At 34.4% G+C, this 24,994-nt stretch overlaps 3 protein-coding genes and 1 pseudogene across 3 annotated transcripts; 2 read left to right on the forward strand and 2 right to left on the reverse strand.

Annotated features, from left to right (window-relative positions):
- Window positions 1-4,868: 4,868 nt before the first annotated feature.
- On the forward strand, window positions 4,869-5,822 carry LOC110569194 (olfactory receptor 52P1-like). Its single transcript, XM_064365570.1, has one exon. It carries the CDS (start codon window positions 4,869-4,871, stop codon window positions 5,820-5,822), a length of 954 nt encoding a protein of 317 aa, XP_064221640.1.
- Window positions 5,823-7,990: 2,168 nt separating this feature from the next.
- On the reverse strand, window positions 7,991-8,941 carry LOC105720041 (olfactory receptor 52A5-like). The gene has a single exon (XM_012456352.1). It carries the CDS (start codon window positions 8,939-8,941, stop codon window positions 7,991-7,993), a length of 951 nt encoding a protein of 316 aa, XP_012311775.1.
- A 1,026-nt stretch (window positions 8,942-9,967) lies between these two features.
- LOC105720042 (palmitoyltransferase ZDHHC6-like) lies at window positions 9,968-13,388 on the reverse strand (annotated as a pseudogene).
- Window positions 13,389-23,631: 10,243 nt separating this feature from the next.
- On the forward strand, window positions 23,632-24,567 carry LOC105720044 (olfactory receptor 51V1-like). The gene has a single exon (XM_021675196.2). It carries the CDS (start codon window positions 23,632-23,634, stop codon window positions 24,565-24,567), a length of 936 nt encoding a protein of 311 aa, XP_021530871.2.
- Window positions 24,568-24,994: the final 427 nt, after the last annotated feature.

A 24,994-nucleotide genomic window follows, 5' to 3' on the forward strand; every position in this document is an offset into this window, starting at 1 on the left:
GCAATTGCTGAATATCACAGTTGCCTGATTGTTTAACATCATATTTACTGATGTTATAATACTATTTGTGGCAAGCAAGAGCCTGGTTAAAAACATAAAAGGAAGACTTTAGAAATGAGATCTCCATAGAAAATTCTGAAAAGCTCTGACATATTCCTTGTAATGTACAAGGCAATGTGTATGTTCAGGGCTGTGCATATAGCCAGAAAAGACCTGCAAGTATTTCCACCTCTCATGTCTGGGTCATCTTGAGGAACTGCACATGGGGACATGAAGTCTAAGATAGAGTTGTAAGCTGCCAAAATGGTGAAGGAGTGCCATACCACATAGAGGGATTCCCTTGGCAAAGAGTAGAAAAATCATTTGTTCAAGGTATTTAAGGAGATCTCGGAATAATCACTAATGGATCACTAAAGTATCAAAGCATGGACTGTGAAGACACACAATATGAGAAATAAATACTTTATATAACTTATGGAAGTAATCTAAGAAGGTCACTGATAGCAACAACAACGAAAAGTAGCAAAAGAAAACAATAACAACTGAAATATTACTTCAGAGAGACAGAAAGTCAATTTTTACAACTTTGCACTATGTTACATAAAAGTTTTCAATATTCAGAAACATAGAAGACTCACAGGGACACAAGATAGTATAATTCACATACCGAGGATGAAAAGGTCAATAGAAACATTCCCTGGGGGTACCAGATGTTTGACTAAGGAAGGAAACAATTTCATCTTAATCATTTCAAACATAAAGGAATAAGGGAAATGATAATTGAGGAATCTTTTTAAAAATATGGCAACAATAATTCAAAAAAGAATTAAATTATTAAACAGAAAATCTAAGCTTGTAAAAAAAATAAAGTTAAAAATGACTACGTCGGACTCAACAGCAGATCTGAGCTAGCAGAAGTAAGAATCAATAAATATCAACATAAGTCAAATGAAATTATCCTCTGGGAGGAACAGGAAGAAAGAATAAAGAAAAATTGTCTTAAGGAAGAATTTGCCCTGTAATCTCAGCATTTTGGAAGGTGGAGACAAGTGGATCACGACAGGCCAAGACGGTGAAACCCCGTCTCTACTGAAAATACAAAAATTAGCCAGGCGTGATGGTGGATGCCTGTAATCCCAACTACTCTGGAGCTGAGGCAGGAGAATTGCTTGAACCTGGGAGGCGGAGGTTGCAGTGAGCCAAGATCGAACCACAGCACTCCAGCTTGAGTGACAGAGCAAGACCCCGTCTCAAAAAACGAAACAAAACAAAACAAACGAAAACAAGAAAACATTTGCAATGTGTTTTTCTTAATTTTCAGGTAGCTTGCCTGCACTAAGTTTATTTGCTCTTCTTAGTTTTCTTTTAGATTTCTCTAGTTAATTACACATTTGATTGGCACCTCAGGCCTCTCATTTGACTCGCCACCATGAGACAGTCTCTGGAGACTCTCTGTTCTTCATAGGGGAAACACATGAACACTAAGCGCATATAAGCTCCGGGAGCAAGCAATGTTAACATGGCTGTGCCAGAGGGACTTTGCTGTATGTTTATTTTCCTTTTCATTTTGATTTTCTGTCTCCTAAGGGACATGACATCTTCTCTTCCAGACTTGAAGGGCCTCCTGAGCATTTATGTAGCCAGTTACAAAGCAACTATAACTACCAACTTTACAGAGAAACTTTCTGCTTCAATGATAAACGGTGTCATAGTTTTTAACTGTTACCACATATGCATTTTCCCTAGATGCTGCAGTGAAAAATGATCATTTGTAGATTTGCAGAGGATGTTACAACAGTTATTTAATTCTAATCTGCAACATATTATATATTGTAAGATGGTTTTCAAGATAAAGAAGGTGGAAGTAAATGAGAAAGGAAGATGTGTTAACATGTAAATAATGTTATATATTTCTAAAAGACATGTGGACATTTGAATTAATGTGAATTTCTAGCAGAGAAGAGTAAATAATCCTAGAGGACACACACATACACGCACACAAACAAAACACAAAAACACACACATAGACACACTCAAATATCTATACTCAATATGCTACTTTTTAAGGAAAAACATTGAAAATTTCTAATCAAGGTTTCTGGCTATGTAACTCATGGTCAAAACAATTTTAAAGGAAGATACTCTAAGAATGCAGTTGAAGTGAATGAAAGGTAGGCAAAAACTGTAAATAGACTGATCATCTCTAAAGTCAGAAGCTTCAGTAATAAGATTAAACTACTGTGAAATTATTAAGAGACTGGAGAAGATATACAGGAACATCTGATCTCCACTGGAAATTTATTGGGAGTTTGCTGGAATTCTGTACCTTCTTATTGGTGTTCACAGTCTGATGAAGGAGGCTAACATAAAAATAAACAAATGCAAAGAATACGGTAAGAGTTCTATGAGACATTTAATGACTACTTGACTCAAGTATTAAAGTTAAATAAATGAGATAATGGCTGGGTGGCTGTTGTTTCCATCAATAAAATACAATCAGGTAGAGGAGAATGAAAGAACTTACTGAATTTAGTTTGGGGTATATTTATGTGATGTCGCTAAAAAGCACTGACTATATATATATACATATATATGTATATATGTGTGTATGTGTGTGTATATATATATAATATGTAGTACCTTCAAAAAAGACTGCCTAGAAAATACCATGATATTCAAATAAAGCCACCTACTCTGAAGTAGCAATTTCCAGCAAGGGACTTTCTGGACTGATCCAGAAACAAGCAAAACATTAAAACCCAGGCTCTCAGAAGGAATCAGGTATTTATTTGGTTCAGAAACAGACAAAATAATGGTGCCAACATGTAGTTACAGAGGTTTGGGCAGGTATTCCTATTACCGTCACAGATTGTTTGTTGAAGATAATGTCAAGAATGGACTTACTGAAATAAATGGATGTCTCCAGAGTTTCATTCAAATTAAGCCTGAGAGAAAACAGAGAAGGCTTTCTAGGAGGGAGGGGTGACTGCATAATCAGATCATACTTTGGGGGTATTCTCCATAAATTTCTTGGTGTCTCACTTCTGTTGCCTTAACAGAAAGCTTCTCTGGGTTAGTAGGAAGTCATTTTACTTCTTTTCTCTTGATGTAGATTAGAAATGTTGCCATCTTACAAGTAAATTTATTAGAAACTAAATGATAATGGTTTTAAAATGTTTATACGTATTTACCAAGCACAATTATGCTTGTTTGTAATCTTAAGCAATGTTTCTTCACTTGAATCTATGTATATATTTCTAGGTGGGTTAAGTTGTTTCTTATAAGTACAACTCTATGCTTAACATTATATCCTATTATTTTCCACTGTTCTTTTGTGTGTCTGAGTCTCCCAGAAGCAGATATATGAATGGAACTTGGTAAACCACATTTACAAATGAAAAACAGTCATTTAAGGAGTTGCACAGAGGACAAGTTTAATAAATACTTTTAAATCTTTCATGCTTTGAAAGTTAAATATTTGTTGATTTTGTCTTAAGTTCCTATCTGTGGGGGTTACAGGCTTCATCTGTTCTATGTCTCTGTTATTCTAATAAGAGTTAAAGCTCTGTTTCTAACATATTTTATGACACATTAACTTTTTTCAATTCTTTACTATGAAACACCTCAAACACTCACTCACATAGGCCCAGCATAGCGTATCTTTAATGGTAAAATGCAGATACCATAAACAGGAAAACATTCTCCCATACAGGTATTATTTGGACATCCAGGCAAGGAAGCATTGTCATTACAAGTATCTATTAATATTTATAAAAATATATGATAAGGACATATTTATCAATATATCTTAAGCTTTTACATCAACAAGGTTCAGGACCAGAAATTGCCATAATGCGAGAAAATATAAGTAAGTGTGGAGCAAATATTCTACATTCTTTGTGGGAGGTAGACACTGGATTCTAGGAAGAAGGATAGACAGCTGTTATCAAAATTAAAGGATATGGTCAGAGCAAGAGTCATAAGAAGCTATTCTTGCTGTGTATCTGTTTTAAAAGGATGATTTATAGATGCTATGCTCGTCACTGTCATTATGCAGATGGATCCGAAACCCAGAGCCAGAGCTGAGTCAATAGATGAAATCTATGAATTTACAGAAAATGGACTGGACTTACTAACTGATGTTTTTATTTATTGTAATTTTAAATGATTTGCTAGAATTAGGAAATAAAATATCTCATTATTTTTACATGGTTGTGTTACTCTGTTCATCTTTAAATCTTCTTAAGGAGTTAGCCTAAAATATGTATACATTTACTTTTGATGGATAATATAGCATTTATTGTCTTTAATTTTGACTTTTTTTCTTATACTTTAGCATTAAGAAATCTTATTCTGAAATCCTGATTAAGTTGTACTTCCTAAGGATAACAGTATTATTTAAAAGTAGATGCATGTTGAAACATCCATTAATTATTTTGTGCATGAGAGTGTGTGCATGTGTGTGACTTTGTTTCATATCTTATGTCAATTTCCTTGAAAACACATTCTAAGACTCTAACAGAATTCAACACTTGCTTTGGCACAAGGATGAAGTTACATTGTTACTAACTGCTTTTCTTAGAGGAAATAAAAATTATGTCGTAGAATTAAACAAACTTGCCAAACTCAGAAGAAATAAAAAATAAATACACCAAATCTTCTCATTTACAGAAGAAGATGCTGGATCTCAGAATGGTGAAATGGTTTAACAGGAAATGTATGGATACTGAGGAATAAAGTCATTTCCTCAGGTAGGCTGTTACACAGTATGTCTGGATTCTCCCACATGCAGAATCATGGAAAAATCATTTTGAAATCTTGCTTTGCCTGGGTACTTTGAACTATCATACAACCTCTCAAGTTTTGACATGGGAGACAATGCTACACATCACCACATCTCATCCTTCTTCCTGATTGGTATACCTGGTTTGCAAGATTTTCACTGCTGGATTGGCATCCCTGTCTTCATCCTGTTCATCCTGACCCTGCTGGGGAACAGTGTAATCACTGTTATAGTCAAGCTAGAACCAAGCCTCCACCAGCCTATGTATTTTTTCCTTTGCATGCTGGCAGCGAATGACATGGCACTTGCCTCTTCCACAGCACCCAAAATGCTTGGCATCTTCTGGTTTAATGCTCACAGGGTTGTCTTTAATATCTGCCTGGCACAAATGTATTTCATCCACACGTTTTGCATTATTGAGTCAGCCCTCCTTGTTGCCATGGCCTTTGACCGCTATGTAGCTATTTGCATCCCACTACGTTATACAACCATCCTGACAACACCAGTGGTTGTTAAAATGGGTGCAGTTGGTGTAATTCGAGCTATCCTAATGGTTTTGCCCTGTCCTCTTCTTATTAAGAGACTACCATATTATACTAAATGTGTCATCAATCATGCCTATTGTGAGCACATGGCTGTGGTGAAGTTGGCCAGTGCCAACACCTTCATTAACAGAGTATATGGAATCTCTGTGGCCCTTTCAGTGATGACATTGGATCTAGGGCTCATAGTCACATCCTATATCAAAATCCTTCAAGCAGTCTTTCGTCTCTCTTCCCAGAATGCCCGCTCTAAAGCACTGGGCACCTGTGCTGCTCATGTCTGCACTATTCTTGTCTCCTACACGCCGGCACTATTTAGCTTCCTAACTCACCGCATTGGCAAGAAGGTACCTCCAAGTATCCACATAATTTTTGCAAGTTTGTACCTTCTAGTTCCCCCCACAGTAAATCCTCTGGTATATGGTGTTAAGACCAAGCAGATTAGAGACCAAGTGGTGGGTCTGCTTTTCTCAAAGAAAAAGATTTCTACTAAATAAAACATGTAAATGCCAGCCCTAATTGGTATTGTGACTCTTAAAGACATAGCTACCCTGCTGAATAACTCAAATCAGGTCGCCAAACTGTTCTTTCTTGCTTCTTGTATGCCTTGTAGGAGAAATAATTGATGTTGTACGTTCACTTCATTTAATATTACCTTTCGTCAATGTTTTATGTTTTCAGTTTATATCTGTTTGAAATGAAAACAAATCAGAAATTATCAAAGCTTGCCACATGGGAGACATTTAATATATTTTAATAATTATTTTTATTTTATATATAGTTTTATACTGATAATTTTATTATTTTATATTTCATCCACTAATGTGAAATAACTATATAAGTATTACAATGATTGAAGAATTTCAGTTGATTTGGTCAGATTTCTTCTTGAAAAATGATGTTACCAGCCAGGCATGGTTGCTTATGTCTGTAATCTCAACACTTTGGGAAGCTGAGGCAGGAAAATTGCTTGAGGTGAGAAGTTTGAGACCATCCTGAGTGCCATAATTAGACCTCATTTATACAACAATAATACAAAATGAATTTGATGTTGTGGTTCGCACCTGTATTTCCAGCTACTCTAGAGGCTGAAGTAGGAGGATCACTTGTGTCCAGGAGTTCCAGGCTCTTTATAAAAGAGCAATTTATATCTGTACTCCTTAAATGTGTATTGCAGATAGTTACTTTAAAGAGTACAGTATGGGAATATTTTTTTAAAAAGAAGTTTAAAATGGAGAAACCTGGAAACATTATCTCAACCAAGTCATCAAGGTCAACATACACAGTGATAAATTAGGTTGAAGATAGGTTCCCTTGATATATTATGATCAAAATGTCACTTTAACTCTGTTCTTACTTCCAAAATCACATAAGCAAGCTCTAGTTCTAAGAATGACATCAGATAAATTCCAGCAGGAGGGCATAATACCTGAATAATATCAAGGCCATCAGAATCAAGAAAAGTTTCAAAAATTTTCACAGCCAAAAGGAGCCTGAGCAGACATGACAACTAAATGTAATGTGGCATCCTGAAGGAAACCTTGGGGAAAAAGGGAAATTAGACAAAAAATAAGAAAATGTGAAAAACACTATAGACTTTACTTAATTATAACATATGAGTATTCATTTATTAATTGCAAAAGGTATGCCAATCTAATGTACAATGCTAACAATAGAACAAACTAGGTGTAGAGTCAGTGGGAATAATTTATACTATGCATGTACTCAGATTTCTGGAAATAGCAATCAGTCCTAAGAATAAAGTCAGTAATAATGCACTCCAATGCATAATTAAGTATTTGATACTTTCTAGTGTGCAGATTATCATAAGACACAAAATAACTTAAGACTTGAGTGGTAATGATGATGATGATGATGACAATCAAAATTTGAGAAGAAGAATTGGTTCGTTGTCATTGGAATTATCAGCTTTAACACTACATTTGTTCTGGTGTTAAATAACTTCATGCACTTAACATTTTTAACCAGAGAACAACACTGAAATTTAAGGGTGTTTTTGATTTAAGATTTATTGAGGTATTTTTAAGACAATTTTACACTGAATAATTGAAGAAATATCTTGAGTTAATTGGACTACAATCTTCATGATTTCTGTTTTTTTTATGACATCTATTGACTGATTCTGTATTCCTATCTACTGAATCCATTTAACTAAAAATCCGAGCCTTACTGTCTTAAATGCAAACCTGCAACTTTATATATCAGCACATTAATATAGTGATTAGTATAGATTAGTGTGACCATAAAAACAGTACAAATGATTTTGTTCATATTTATTAGAATTATAATACATTAGACTAAATTTTTTATGCAGTAATGACAATGTAACAAATTTTTAAAACAGATAAAAATATTAACATTTAGTGTTGCTTTTTAAAAATATCCATTATTAAGAGCTGGGTAAACTTTATAATTTGTGCATTTATGCCATCTATTAATTAAAAGTCATTAGCTCTGTGCTCTTCAATCAATTTTGTAACCAAAACAAGTGAAATTGTTTAAGTAGGAGTCAAAATCTTACTGTTTTGAATGCAAAAGTAAAGTTATTTCAGCTCACAAAAAACTTGAGAAAACACAGGTTCTCATCAAGAATGGGACCGCTTCAAAGTGACTTTTTGTTATTTAAAATGAGATAAATGAGAAATCAGGAAGGATTTTTGGAGTAGAAGATCTTGAACACTCCATTTCGAATTTGTTTGGTCTTTACCCCATAAACAATAGGATTGAGCAAAGGAGGGACGAGTAGGTAAAGGTTGGACAGAAGAATATGAATATAGGGTGGAATATGGAACCCAAACCTGTGTGTAAAGAAGGAAAAGAAACCCAGTAGATAAAACTCAAGGAAGACACAAATGTGGGCAATGCAGGTGTTAAAGGCCTTGAATCTTGCTTCCTTTTGAGGCAGATTGAAAACGGTTATAAATATTCGAATGTAGGAGAGTGTGATGAAGATTATATCAAGTCCAAGTATACTGAAAGCCACAAACAGACCATAGATCTTATTAATTTGAACATCATCTGCTGCCAACTTCACGATGGCCATGTGCTCACAATATGAATGTAAGACCACAGTGGTCCTGTAGAATTTCAGCCAGCATTTGAGGAGAATGACACATGGAGATACAAACAGGGCTGCTCTGAGTGTCACCCCAACCCCGATCTGAGTGAGAAACTGGTGGGTAAAAATAACTGCATGTCTCAGAGGATCACAGATTGCCACATAACGGTCCAGGGCCATGGCCAGCAAAATACCTGACTCAATACACTGCAATGAGTGGATGAGCCACATCTGCAAGAGACAGGCATCAAAGTATATTTGTGGCAGGTGAAACCAGAATATTCCTAGCATTTTAGGTAGGATGCAGGTACTGAGAGCAATGTCTGTTGCTCCAAGCATTGCCAGGAAGATATACATGGGCTCATGGAGGCTGCGCTCAGCTTTGATGATGACCAAGAGCAGGGAATTCCCAAACACAGCAATGATGTACATGGCAGAGAAAGGAATCCCAATCCAAAACTGCACAGGCTCCAAGCCAGGGATCCCAATCAGTGTCAGCACTGAAGGCATGAACACTGTGCCATTGAGCTTGAGCATGTTGGCTTACAGCTGCTTTAGAAAGTCTTCCGGTTTAGTTAGCTTGTTTGTTTTCTTTCTTGTGCTATCGGTTCTCACCTGGATTTATAGAAATTTATATGATCAGAAATTAAATATGGCGTTAAGGGTGTTTTGTCGAGCACACTCCTGTACTGGTTAAATAGATTCAGGAATACCTCCTAAAGCCTCTCTCCCTTACTTTTTCTCTATCTCATTTTGTCTCTATTTCAACACAAAAGCATAGAATACTGCACACTATTCAATATACAAAGAAGACCTGCTCACAATTTATTTCTATGTATTTATCAGTCAAAGAATATCAGTTTGGTTTTCCAATAGGCTTAGAGATAAACAATACAGAATAAAATTGATTATATGTTAAATGGTAAACAAGCCAGATGGAAATACCTAAAACTTGATATAAAAAAAAAACTTACCAAATTTTAGATCTAAAAATGTTGTACTGACAAAATTGCACTTGATGAAATAACAGTCTAAAAGAATACTAGCCTAAATCATAATATATTTTATTTATCTTAAAGCATTTTCTCATGTTAATATCATATCAATAAGTAGTATCTTTTAAAAATACATAAGGCAATTACAAAATCATCAGTAAAATAAATCTGAAAGCATCAAACAAATAAACACAAGTATTTCAAATGATCTAGAAAACATTGAAAAGATAAATGTATTTGTTCAATGGAATTTAATTGTGATGTTATTTGTTAACAAGAATAATCAATTTTTATATATTTATTTTTTATATACAGAACATCCGTTGATCTTTATTTTATTTGACAAAATTTGCATTATTAAAAGACAGATAACAAAATTTGAGCTTATACTGAATCTGATAAATTGAGGTCTATAGTATCTTGAATATCATATAAGAAGTATCAGCTGAGGGAAAAGAGAAACACCACATGCAGATGCTCCTGGCAATACAGATATTTACTGTATCTGCAGGTGAGGTCCAGAGTGTACTGTGCATAAAAACAAGCCTAGAGAAAATGCCATTAACTTACTTGGGTGAAATGTTTTTCTTTTGAGGTAGAAGAGGAGGTGGTAAAGAAGGGCAGGCATTCAAAGGCAAATGCAGAATGGCTTCTCCATTTCAAAATGGTAATAAAAATATTTAAATCGTTGCATTAGGGCACACTTGAGGAAAAGAATATTTTAACCAGAGTAGGCTCATTGCATACTGCTTTACTAATATGTACAATTTTCAAGTAATTAAGCAGACTTAAAGGATAATTTTGTTTTAACAGCAGCTATCTATTTTTCTTCTCATCCTCTGAGGCTTGATCTGTTTCAGCATCACAGAGACACTTTCCCACACATTTTCTAGGGAACCATCCCCTCATTCTTGAAATACCTTCTATAAAGGAATCATCAAGAATATTGTCTCCATACAACCAGTATCGTAAACCTTTTGTGGCTAGAATGAGTTCCCCTTTTTGTAGCTGTATTTGGGGGCCTTCTGTCCAGGGCTTGTGAAGAAGGTTTTGATTCTTTTATTCAATGGACAGCAGGTACCACTATAATCTTCTATTACTTCTGACTCTCTTATCTGCTTTTTGTTTCTACTGTTCTATTGTTAAGCTGTACTGGTCACAGCCTTCTCTTACTGGCCACTCAAGTCCATCTTCTTCAAGGATCCCTGACCAATGTAAATACCTGTTTAAACTTCTTCCATCTACTTACCATATTATAAGGAAAAACATAGACTTCATTTAGCTGATAATATTGAATTAGATCTTTAGTCTTCTCTTCAATCCATGATTCAGTAGAAGTTTTGTTTCTGAGAATTAATTTCATCTGGATTAAAAAAAAATCCCAACAGCTATGGTTGTTTCTAAAGCTAATTGCAAGGCAAACAAGGTGGTTTGCAGTTAATCCAAATGGAACAATTGGAAGAGGACCTCTCCTGGCTGCACTCACGTCAATCTTCACTGTGTTCCATCCGGAGGAGAGCCGATTATAAAGCTTTATGTGGCCGGGCGCGGTGGCTCAAGCCTGTAATCCCAGCACTTTGGGAGGCCGAGGCGGGTGGATCACGAGGTCAAGAGATCGAGACCATCCTGGTCAACATGGTGAAACCCTGTCTCTACTAATACAAAAAAAAAAAAATAGCTGGGCACGGTGGCGCGTGCCTGTAATCCCAGCTACTCAGGAGGCTGAGGCAGGAGTATTGCCTGAACCCAGGAGGCGGAGGTTGCGGTGAGCCGAGATCGCGCCATTGCACTCCAGCCTGGGTATCAAGAGCGAAACTCCGTCTCAAAAAAAAAAAAAAAAAAAAGCTTTATGTACGTAGTCATCACAAAAATGAAAGCAGTATGGATATTTATTTCTCATTGGAATATTTGTATATCTTATGTAAAGTCTAATTGTTCTTTGGCTGAATGGGTAGGATAAAATGTCTTTATGCCAAGATTGGGTGTCTAACCTTGCAGAAGAAGAGAGTAAAGTTGCTCTGAACTGATTAAAAAATTTGAATAGAAAATTTATTATATTTTTTCCTGGAGTTGTTCTTTATTGATTCCCTTTTGAAAATACATGAGTTATGCATATATGCACATTACATGGTTTCCTCCAATAATATCTCTGTTAGAAGAAGATTCAGTTAATTAAAACCCTGACTCTTCTGATGCCTTAAGCATGTGTTTAGTTGATTGCTGGATAATCTAGGACTGAGATGAATCTATAATATTGGTAAACAGCCCTCCCATCGGTTTAGCTCTCAGATATTTCCTGAGTGCATGACTGGAAGCCACGTGTGGACTTTCTGGGCTGATCTAAGTATTCTTTGCCTGGCTCTTTATGTTCTTCCTACAAAATCTTACCTCCCTAAATACAACTATCCCATTAGCATTCTCTCTCTCTCTTTCTCTCTCTCTCTCTTTCACACACACACACACACACACACACACACAGAAAAAACACATGTCATTTTTCCCATCAGATCCATTTTAATTAAAGGTAAGACAATATGTATAGGTATGTATAGATACTTTTCTCTCTCCAGTGTGAGATGTGAGATGAAAAAGTTTTACTCCCCAAGAAAACTGTCATTTGCATCATATCCAGTTTTTCATACTTCCTGATCACTTTCTGTGATATTTTGTATTAGCTGTGGTGGAGCCACAGTGTGACTTGTGACCACATTGTGCAAAATTCAGAGCCACAGGAAGGAGCTTTTCTCCGAAGATAGCTTAATAACTAGGAGAAAGCTGATGTCAACTTTGATGGGTATTTCTTCCATCCTAATATCAAAGAATCTCTTACATGGAAAAGACTCAAACACTAGAAATGCTTTATATGTTTCGTTATAAGAATCTTCAATTTAACCTCTTAGCTACTCTGTGTGCTACTAATTCCACCAAGAGGTAAACATCTGTGGATCCAATTTATATTTATACAAAGTATTTTATAGAGAATTCTATTAAAGGACTATTTTTCTAGAACGAGAGTAGAACTCTAAATTACCCAGGGTGAAGATTTACTTTTTATTCATATTGGGTGATGATAGTTTTTTTTCCTTCAGTAGGCTGTACAAAATATTTTTCAGAGGCATCACGGAGTCAGAATTATAAGTGAGCCAAAAATGCCATCTACTAACTCCCTTAGTCTCTTAAGGACTATAAACTCAAAGGTATTTTTGTTTGTTTGTTTTGATTTGCCTTTTAAATTCACCACTTATCCTTGCTGACTAAGGAATATACCAGTCTCCCTGATCCTGTATCCGTCTGTCATTAATTCTCATGATCAACTCTCCATACCCTAATGAGGGTCCTTAATGTGAAGTCATTATTCCATTACTTTTTCATTGTTGCCTATTCAATCAGGCAAAACCTCCTGTGCATAATAACATCCAGATAAGTTACCTTCTGCCAATCAATGCCTAAAAACAGCCTATCCTATATTTGTCCCAGAGAAACCCACAGCTCAGTGTAGTTCCTAAACCATTGTTTTTCTATATAATTCATTTATTTTAATATTTTGCTCCCTCTGTATTTGTGTCGATATATCACCCAACAAACTCCTTCAGAATTTTTATTTTCTGGCGGTGTGTAGAATTAACTTGGGGAATGAGACACCCTGGTTTCAAAGTCATATACATCTAAATTTTGATAATTAAAAAAGTAAAGAAATAAAAAAGCACATCACATTTTATAATTAGCGTACAAAAAGGTAAGAGAGATAAATATTTTTGTGTCTGGATCTTATTTTTTTCCTTGGTGGATACACTAGTACACTAACTCTGCTTTATGCATTAATACGAGGACAATAGCCATGTCTCCCTCCAACAAAATAAACAAAAGTTTCCATTCATGCTTCACATTAGCTTCACAGAACTGCAAAATAAACTTGCACCTTACCTTGGAAAATTACCTATTAGACATTCCATGTCATTTACAGTCTTGTATCCTGACAAATCTCTCATTTTTGTATGCAGTATATTGTCACATGTCATTTTTTTCTTTCTTTGATTCCACTACTCCATATTAGTAATTCACCTTCTTTTACATTTTGTTCATGGTAAAACACATTAGTTACTTCTTTGACACCTGACACAATATCTGTGCTCCCTCTGTGCCTGAAAATCTCACATTTTATCAGTACATTCAGCTTTTCTAACAGAGAAGCTCAATGGTACAGAGAAAACTACAATTCTGAAAAGGTTGCCACTAAAATTTATCCATCTCTGAATTCTCTGGCTAAGTTCTAGAATTTCTACTGTTAAACTTCACCTCTGTCTTCAAATTGTCCGCCATAACTCCTCTCTCCGTCATAAAATGTTAGTTTTAAGTATACAAATTCCTCTTCCTATTCCCAATCCCAGCAGGAAGGACATCTCTCCTCCACTTCTAGGCTAGTCTTCCTGTCTATGTTCTCTGTTTGCTTGCTTATTATCTTTTTGCTAAAGCCTTGTAGTATAAGCATTGAAAATATGTTTGTTTTTCTTCTGCTAACAAAATATTCATGTTCATACACATTATGTTATACTATAAGCAGCGATCTCCTCCTTCTAATATTCTGTTTTACATTTTATTTATAGCTAGAAAGTTCAAATATGAATGAAAAATAAGTATCTCAGATTTAAAGTTTCTTTGAATTAAACTCACTCTTTACATTGCTGTTAGTAGAAATTTTCTCCCTTTTATCCCTAATTCCTTCTGATCAATAAAGTAGGAAATGCCTCCATTCAAAAATTTGGGAAGGTAAACTACTCTTAATTCCACTTAATCACTCATTTTTCCAATGAGGTGAAGATGAATAGTGACTCAAATTGTTGTTGAGATTGGGAAAGGTGTGCATTTCATGGGAGCCACTTTATTGCTTTTGATGGTCTAGCTCTAAGTTCTCGCTTTCTCTCTCTCTTCTTCATGCTCTCTCTCGCGTATCTCTCTATCTACCATCTTTATCTATCTCTATCTCTATCTCTACCTCTCCAATTCACTCAAGACCAGTATGTCTTTCTGTTTCTGCTGTCACATAGTACATAACTTCATTTTGGAATGGTTGTGGCTGGGTGGGGAACTCACTCTACTTCAGGAGGTAGTGAAATAGCTGATTTGGACATGATTTTCAAGTACTATGATTTAATATGGCTTCACTAATCATGTAGCCAACATAGCTCAGTAGATTTAAGATTCCTGAAAGAGATGTTTGATTTTGTGTAATTGCATGTGGAAAAAATCTTATTTCTCTAAAATAGAACTGGATAACTACTTTTCATTTAAACCCAGTCTACACTCAGTGATTAAATGCTTAGCATATAGGAGACTCAATGTAGTATGTACTATTAACATATTTGTTTTTACTTTATATTAACATTGCTAACAAACTTATTTTCAGTATTAACAAAACTATCTTAGAATTTTAAATACTATTTTTAAGTTGTACAATTTATTTAGACTTTTCTCTGTAATCCTTTTTTCTTTAGATTTTCTTGGCCTTGCCACCTGACCAATAACAATTTATCATTCAACTCTCAGTTCAAGAATCACCTCCTCTGTGAAAACATTCCTGACATTCTTAAACAGAGCTAAAAATTCTTCCTTTGGATCTTAAATGTAAGAAGATGACTATTCAGTGCATCCTAGTAGAAATGAATTTAACCTGTTACGTTTCCTGGATCTATTTTACACAAAAACGCATAAAATGTAATATGGTTGCAAATTAATTTATTCTATTGCCCGGAATACATCAGAACAAAGAAGGGATTGTGAGGAATTAGAAAATGTGAGGAATCAATCTAAGAAACATGCTAAGAATCTTAGTATCTTGGTATTTAAACTTTCTTTGTTTCCATTTTGGCATTATCTTCATATATTTTCCTGAGTTGGAGTCAGAACATATACCCGCTTTAGTAAAAAAATCTGAAAAGATACACCATAAACAAGAAAAGAAATAAAAACTGAAAATGTTCACTAAGCCAAGAGAAACTGGTGTCCTAGGTCAAATCCTGACAACTGGATTATTATTTTCCTTTAAGAATTTTTACTCAGAGTAACTTTTTATGCAGAATTAAAGATTCAGTTATCATACTCTCCTTAGATCCTTTATAACCATTTTTCTATCTGTATCTCAGAGGCACCGAGAAGAACACATACTCACAAGTTTAATTTTCCAACCTTCTCATGTGCTTGCACCTACTCATGTTGATGTAACAATACATGCAGTTATAACTAATGAAATTTTAAAGAGATAAATATAGCATCAGCAGTTGTGCAAGAGTATGAGACAATTCTCTTGAGGAATGAAAGACTGATAAATTTTATTCCCTATGGTGAACACTATTTAATCCATCTGCCTTTAAAAAAATGTCGGTATGAGAATAAGGTGTATAAAAATAAATCTAAAACTTCTAGGTCTCTACTCTCTGAATATTAGTGATTCCTATTCCTATCCCACAGAATTTTCACAGAAGAATTTCAGTCTTCTGTTTTTCTTCAAGCTTGAGTTAATAACAAACATGTCAAGGGATGCCCTCCTATCATATCACACACGAGAGAGAAAGAGAAAACTGATTGCATTCATGGTGGGAAGAAGTCAGAACCAATTACCAATTCCAGGAAAGCATTTCCATTATATTCAGAGACTTATAATTTAATTTCATGAAATTTAAAGAACGAGTGAACTGATTGATCATGAACTGTCTGAATAATGAGAAAGAGCTAAATGTTGGGGAGACCAAAGTATTTATACTTTGGAAAAAAAAAAACCAAAAAAGAGAGAGTTCCATATTAAGAGAACTTTAAAGACATGAAGAGAGTTCCTAACTATTCAGCATAGTACTGGTTGGTATGTGCATGTGACAAAACCATTTGAGGGTGGGAAAAATATTACCCTAGACTTTCATAAATAACTTTGGCTAATACTCTCATGAGTATGAATAGAGGATATTTCTGTATGTCAGAATAGAAACCATTACAACTCAAAGAGCATTTGGTGGAATAATCGAAGGTTTATTACTTGAGGCATATTAGCCCTGGTCTAAACAATATCCAGACCTATCTAAAAAGCCTTGACTTCAACACCAGAAATGATCAATTTATGTCCATGTAATATGGCTTTCTTCCAGAACAATTCCCAAAAATGTGTACAGGGATGTAAAATTAACCATCCATCACCTACAAAAGCAACTTTCACAATGTCTGACATCCAATAAAAAGATTAGCAGGAATGTAAAGAAGCAGTAAATATGATACTTAATGAGAAACATCAATCAATTGAGCCCAATCAAGAATTGTCACTAATGTCAGAAATACCAAAAAAATTTAAATAGTAATGATGATGATATTTTATGTACTTATTTGAATAAGGGCTGGAAGATATAAAGACACTTAATTTACACTTTTAGAAATAAAAACTGAAATGCCTTAGATGAAATACAACTAAATAAGATTCAAAACAGATTAGAATATTGAAGAAAAGATCAGTCGACTTGAAGACATAACAATTGAAATGAACCAAATTGAAACACAGAGAGATAAAATGAGCAACTTAAACACTTAATAAACAGAAGAAAGGTTAACAGCAAGTATCAGAGCAGTTATAAATTAAATGAAACACAGAAAATAGAAAAAATCAATTAAACAAAAGGTCATTATTTTGAAAATGTCAAAATGATCTTGCCTTGCAAGATTGATCATGGAAAAAGGTAAAATATATAAATTTTATGTAATAAAAATTAGATAGGTAACACTATTATAGATTGCACTCATGTTAAAAAGATAACAATAGAATATTTTGAGCAATCTTCTACCAATAAATTTTAAAAACTCTTGCAACAGATAAATTTTATGAAAGACACAAACTGCTTTTGTACTCAAGAAGAAAAAGATAGTCTGAGAATAACTAATCTATTAAAATCATTACATTTCGAATTATGAACTTCATACAAAGAACACTCCAGGTGCAGATGCTTCTTTTGTGCTTCTGACAAAATTGCAGGAGGAAGTAATACCAATTCTACATAGACTGTTTCAGAAAAATAATGTATATGGAAAACTTTGCAACTCATTCCATGAGGGCAGCATCAAGGCCAGACAAATAAAATTTATACACGAATATCCCTCAAGAAGACACTTTTCAATTGAAGATATTTATGCAGCCAAGAAACATATGAAAAAAACCTCATCGTCACTGGTCATTGGAGAAATGCCAATCAAAACCACAATGAGATACCATCTTATGAAAGTTAGAATGGCAATCATTAAAAAGTCAGAAAACAACAGATACTGGAGAGGATGTAGAGAAACAGGAACACTTTTATACTGTTGGTGGGAGTGTAAATAGTTCAATAATTGTGGAAGATAGTGTGGCAATTCCTCAAGGATCCAGAACCAGAAATACCATTTGAACCAGCAATCCCAACACTGGGTCTATACCCAAAGGATTATACATCATTCTATTATAAAGACAGATGCACACATATGTTTATTGCAGCACTATTCACAATAGCAAAGACTTGGAACCAACTCAAATGCCCATCAATGATAAACTGGATAAAGAAAATGTGGCACATATACACCATGGAATACTATGCAGCTATAAAAAAGAATGAATTCAGAGCAGTTAGAAATTAAATGAAACAATGAAAATAGAAAAAATCATTAAACAAAAGGTCATCCTTTGCAGGGACATGGATGAAGCTGGAAACCATCATTCTCAGCAATCTAACACAGAAACAGAAAAACAAACACTGCATGTTCTCACTCATAAGTGGGAGTTGAACAACAAGAACACAAGGGTACAGGGAGGGCAACATCACACATTGGGGTCTGCCGGAGGCTAGGGGTCTGGGGAAGCGACAGCATTAGCAGAAATACCTAATGTAGATGATGGATTGTTGGGTGCAGCAAATCACCCTGACACATGTATACCTATGTAACAAACCTGCACATTGTGCACATGTATCTCAGAACTTAAAGTATTATATACACACACACACACAATACTATATATATATTATATACATTATATATATACACACACAATACTATGTGTGTGTGTGTGTGTGTGTGTATATATATGTATATATTTGACTTTAAGTTCTGAGACACATGTGCAGAATGTGCATGGCTTTCTCTGTGTGATATATTACAATGACCAACATTTGAGTGTTAAAAATAACTGGATTATATTTGGTGAACATTTTAGTATATATATATACATATATATACACATATATATACACACACACAAAATATGTATATTTAGTGTATATACACATATATATGGTGCATATACACACAGATATTTATGTATGAAACAAAAATATATATTTAGTGTATATACACATATATATTTAGTGTGTATATATATATACCAAAAAGTTCATTAAATATAATCCAGTTATTTTTAACATTCAAATGTCAGTCAATGTAACATACCATACAGAGAGACTAAAACTACACACATGTACATATAAATACACACATACACACAAACACACACACATATACTATAGTAGTCTTTTGGTTGCTGCAGAAAAATGTACCTAACTGAATTCAACACCCAAGCTGAAAGTTGTGCATATCATTTCCCTTGTTCTCTATCTTACAGATTTGTATATAGATTTATGATCTACTTTGGAAACAGTATGTGGTCTGTATCTAGATTAACATTTTTTTTTGCACATGAATGCCCAATTGTTATAGCATTTTTTAAATCTTGATTGAAGCTTGGCAATCAAAATAATTATATGTTTAAGGCATACAAATTGATATTTTGTCATAAGCATACTGTGCATAATGATTTCAAAAATTATGCTAATTAACATATCCTTCATCCCATGTACTACAGTTTGTGTGTGCATGTGTGTGTGTGTGAGAGAGAGAATTTTTAGGTCCACTCATTTAGCAAATTTCTAGTATATAATGTATAATTATTAACTTTACTTTCCTCACTGTACCTTACATATTTAAAATGTATTCATCTTATAACTGAAAGTCTTACATTTTGACCAACATCTCCCATTTCCTTCACCCCTCAGTCCCTGGCAACTACTGTTCTCCTCTTTGTTTCTCGAAGTTTGACATTTTACATTTTACCTAGGTGATATCATGCAACATTTGCCTTTCTTTGTCTGGCTTCTTTAACTTAGCATAATGTTCTGCAGTTTTATTCACATTGCCACAAATGGAAAGATTTCTTTCTTTTTAAAGGCTGAATAATACTTCCTTGCATAAATATACTATAATTTATTCATCTATTCATCTGTCAGCGGACACTTAGGCTGTTTATTTATATCTTGGCTATTGCAAATAATGCTGCAATGAACATGAGAGTGCAAACATCTTTGAAATTCATATTTCATTTATGTTAGATATAAATCCAGCAGTAGAATTGCTGGGTCATGTGGTACTTCCATTTTCAGTATTTTGAGGAACCTCCATACTTGATTCCAGAGACATATGAAGACTCTCAATTATTCTAAAATGGAAGTGATGTGTAATGATTTACACATTAATGAAGACTCTAACCCAGAATGTGCAACATGACTTTAAAAAACAGTATTATTGAAGAGACCAGAGAATTTACTATAAATAATTTATGTGTGTTCAATAAACAGATATTAAGGATCTACTTACATCATGTACTGTATTTATATTCATAGAAACACAAAATTTCTCTCAATCACAAGGTGTTTACAATATAGTGAAGAGGCACACATTGAAAAATAGTTGTACTCCTTCATAATTAATCTTTTAGGAGGATAGGTAAAGCGTCTTGGGAGGAAATGATTTACTGTGTTCTTGGAGATTAGAAAAGGCTTCACAAATACCACATGTTCTCAATCATATGTGGAATTTGAAAAAAATTGATTTCTTAGAAGCAAAAAGTATAGCAGAGGATACTAGAGGCTGGGACTAATAAAGGAAGAGGGAAACAAGGAGAGATTTTTTTTAAGAAATACAAAATTACAGCTAGATAGGAGGAATACATTCTATTATTCTACACCATTTAGAGTAACTATAGTTAACAATAACGTGTTATGCAGTTTCAAATGGCTAGAAGAAGAATATTGAATGTTTCCAAAACAAAGATACGATAAATGTTTGAGAAGATTGATACTCTGATGATGTAATCACAATATACATTATATATGTATAAAAACATCACTGCTTACCCCATAAATATATATGATTATTATAAGTAAATTTAAATTAAACATTTGTTTAAAAAAAAACCGTTCGGTATAGCTGGCATCTACTTTTAAAACAACACTTTGGAATTGAACATCTTCTGAGCAGTTCTCTCTTGAATGGGAATTTCCGATACTCATGGATTTGTTTCTAAGGAAACAGAGACAAAAAGAACACAGGAAAAGATACAGGAGTTCCTATTTTGTCTTTGGGTTGGCCCCTTGCATGCTAATCACATATTTACACCAGGAGTTTCAAAAATAAACATTTCATACTCGGATTCTTAGTTCATCTCCATGCATCTCAGCCACTTTTCAGAGCATCTTTCACTATGTGTTATTTTTTGTGGCAGAGCCTTAACTTTGGGGCCACTTCCTGCTGGTTTCTTTCATCTCTTCTCTTTGTTAAGCCTCCATTTGTTCTTTTCTCTAGGCTTCATCTCCAGATGACTTCCTTTCCCTGTGAGAGATAGGCAGCATGATGTGCCTGTGACCCACACAGCTTGTGCTATACTATCAGTCCACAGTACAAATATATTTCCATATTTGATATTTCCTTTACTCTGATTTATAAAAATTTTTAAAATCTCTAGGCAGAGAAAGGTATAATTTGTCATTAAGGCAGGCGAGTAATGAACTGTGATGACTGCATGAAACTCAAGTGAAGGCTTTCTGTTTTGTCCTCTGGAATGGGGCATCTTTGACAGCTATCACCCATGTAATTTTCTGGTTCTTTGGAAGCTGTACAGCATGATGTTACATGAACATAATCACGTGCATGAAGAGTGAAGGGATCCATTTCAGTAAATTCAAATTGGAATAAAAAAGCAAATATAACATAACTAGGTAAATGGTATACAGGATCTCTCTGAAGCATTTCTTACAACTGCATTTGCATCTATAATTATCTAAAAATAAAGAGCTTAATCTTTACAAAAAAATAGTGACATTTATTTTCTCTTGTACCCTGTACTATCCAACCTTTTGTTCATATATACCCACTGTATTCTCTTAGCATGGGTAAATTAATGCTCATTGCATTAGTCACTGTTGTTTATTTTGACTGAATCCTTATTTAAAACAAAAAAGCATACCTTAAATGTAATTATGCTTCAAGCTCATTTTTTATCCTTATCAGACTTATTAACTCCCCTTTTCCAAGGATACTGTTCAGATACTCAGTTATATTATGAGGGTAATGCCTAGGTACTCATATAAATTAAATATTTAAAAAATATTATATTCTTAAAATATTAAATCATCCCATGTTAAAAAATAGTTTTTAATTACCCAATTATACAAATCACTTTGTTAGGCTTCCATAGAGCTCTATTTGTAATTGAAATCTTAGAATGTACTGGGTAGTACATACAGCTATAAGAGGCTTGGCCAAGAAAGGACATATTTATGACTATTTGGTTATCACAAAAATGTGTTATGCTTAAGTAACTGATTTTATGTTACCTGTAAAAAGCTAACACATTCATAGATAAAATGGATATTATCAAATATTTTAGTTTTTAGTTTAAAAGGCATATCAGTCTCCCATATCATTTTTTCTGATACATGAATGATCTTACAAGGTGGAAAAAAGAAGTAATTTAAGAGAAGCATCTATTAAACTATCTGATGTTCTGTAAAAATCTGTATTTTCTCCTAAGGTCTGTATTACTGCTTAAATTTATGATGTTTGGCAAGATCAATAACTACAGTGTTATGACATCAAATTATTTACTAATTTACATTTAATGACATATTGCATTCGAACGCATTATTTTCCAATTACTATTATCCATTAAGAAAGTGCAAATTAAAACCACACTGAGAAATTACTGCACACAACCAGATGGCTAAAATAAAAATAAAATACAATACAATTTCTGTAATTGTCATAAACTCAGCAAATTAATGACCTTATTCTTTACCTCTTAGGACAAAACCCTGTTATCTAGACATGGAATCTTCAGTGCTAGTGATTAGAGATTATGGAAGATTAGGGAGTTTTATACAGAAACAGTAATATTACTGGGCCCATGGGATTTAGATTCTAGGTTAGACTTCTGGGAGTCTCTGTTCATTCCTAAAGGAAGAGAGTGTATGATCACTGGTACTGCTGTCATAGCTGGCATCAACCTCTGGAGAATGTGAAATACTTCAGTCATTTGTCTCTTGGGTACTACCCTCAAAGTGTCATAAGTTTTCAACAGAAGTTAACTAGCTAAAGTAACCTAACTTTGCAGAACATAAAGATTATTTAAAAGAAACTATACAAACTAAGTGAAATCAGAAAGAACATTTTTACACATTCCATGTTAGTCCCTCTCCAAATTATTTACTTATTTAAATTTGACTTTATTTTTTTTCTCTATTTTTGTGCACCTTTTTATCTTGTGCAAGATTTTTGTCTTTTCCGGTGTCTCCCAATATTAACTTATGTCTTTTGTGTATGAGATACCATAATTGAAATGTGTTTAATTTTTTTTATTTTTCATTTTCATTTTAGTCATTTATATTTATATTTTTATATTTTTATTTTATGTTTTGCAAAGTTTGGTTATTTTAACCAGTATATACCTTTTGGGATCTTATCCTTTGGGAAAAGTGAAAGAAACAGCTGCAATACCTAAGAATAAATGACCTAATCTCATATTCTCTTGAGGGTGATGCCACCTATAGCAGTGGTACACAACTGTGATCATACACTGTCTTCCTTTAGGAATGAACAGAGACTCCCAGAAGTCTAGACTAAAACCTAACTCCCACGTGCCAGGTAACATTACTGTTTCTTCATAAAACTCCCTAGTCTTCTGTTATTCCTAGTCACTAGCACTGGAAATTCCATGTCTAGACAACAGGTTTTTTGCCCTAAAGGGTAAGGAATAAGGTCTCTATTTTGCTGAATTTATGACAATTACAGAAATTGTATTGTATTTTATTTTCTTCCTAAAAGCAGAAAAACATTACTAAAAATTAGGGAATCACAAACCTATGTAATTTTCATTTTTCTAGAAGTATTTTCAATCCGTTATTAATGTCTAACTCAAACTTCAATAGTTCCAGATTTGTTCTCACTGGTTTTCCTGGCCTAGAAGTTCACTATCCCTGGCTCTGCATTCCTTTCTCCTCCATCTATGCTCTGGTGTTCCTGGGAAACTGCATGGTGCTCCATGTGATCCGGACTGAGTCAAGCCTACACCAGCCTATGTTCTATTTTCTGGCCATGCTGGCCCTCACTGACCTGTGCATCGGGTTTTCCACTGTGTACACAGTGCTGGGGATCCTGTTGGGGTTAATTCAAGAGATCAGCCTGGATTCCTGCATTGCCCAGTCTTATTTCATCCATGGTCTGTCTTTCATGGAGTCCTCTGTCCTCCTCGCTATGGCCTTTGACCGCTACATCGCCATTTGCCACCCGTTGCGCTACTCATCCATCCTAACTAATGACAAAATCATAAAAATTGGAGTGGCAATCTTATGTAGGAGTTCTTTACTAATACCTCCAGTCATCATCCGTCTGAAGTTCTTAAATTATTGCCGTCCTCACATCCTTTCTCATTCTTTCTGCCTGCACCAAGACTTAATCAGAATGGCCTGTTCAGACATCCACTTCAACAGCATTTATGCTCTGACACTGGTGATCATCAATCTGTTGTTAGATGCAGTGCTCATACTCATCTCCTACATTAGGATTTTGCATACAGTCTTAGCCATTGCATCCCGGGAGGAGAGACTCAAGTCTTTACAGACCTGTGTGTCTCACATCTGTGCTGTTTTGGTTTTCTACATCCCAATCATTGGTCTGACCATGGTGCATCGCTTTGGGAAACACCTCTCACCGTTGGTTCACGTCCTCATGGGCAACATCTATGTTATTTTACCTCCCATGATGAACCCTGTTATTTATAGTATAAAGACTCAACAGATACAAAAAAGAGTCCAGAGATTGTTCTGCATGAAAGGAGCATAAGTTCATATCAAATGTGTATGAATTTAAATTCAACAAGTGATGTTAAAAAGGGTGAGTCAATAAGTATGTAAGCATAGATTTAATGCTATATTTTAATAATATTTTATACGTTACAGATACCTTCTTCACTTTTCTACCATCATCAGTCAGTAAAATTGACATCTGTAATACTGTGATAAGTTTTATAAAGCAGAAATGTACATACAGTGGGCTGAGAATCATACTAGTGCATAAAATAGGTTATGTATTACCATTAATACTTTGCTATGGTTAGCTGCATCAGGGTGTTTTGTGATCCACCCATTAGGGAAAAGGTAAATATTGCTATTTAGCATTCTTCAAGTAATTACTAACAGATCAGTTGTTACCTCAGCCCATTTTTGTTACTCTGGCAAGGTTCTTGTATATTGTTTATTATATTGTTTAC

This window comes from Aotus nancymaae, unplaced genomic scaffold, assembly GCF_030222135.1.
Source record: "Aotus nancymaae isolate 86718 unplaced genomic scaffold, 86718_ANA_hifiasm-v0.15.2.pri h1tg000059l, whole genome shotgun sequence".
Lineage (NCBI taxonomy): Eukaryota > Metazoa > Chordata > Mammalia > Primates > Aotidae > Aotus > Aotus nancymaae.

What these genes read in the sequence shown, in the direction of transcription:
- LOC105720041 (XM_012456352.1), bottom strand. Translation starts at nt 8,941, where the DNA reads ATGCTCAAGCTCAATGGCACAGTGTTCATGCCTTCAGTGCTGACACTG.
- LOC110569194 (XM_064365570.1), top strand. Translation starts at nt 4,869, where the DNA reads ATGGGAGACAATGCTACACATCACCACATCTCATCCTTCTTCCTGATT.
- LOC105720044 (XM_021675196.2), top strand. Translation starts at nt 23,632, where the DNA reads ATGTCTAACTCAAACTTCAATAGTTCCAGATTTGTTCTCACTGGTTTT.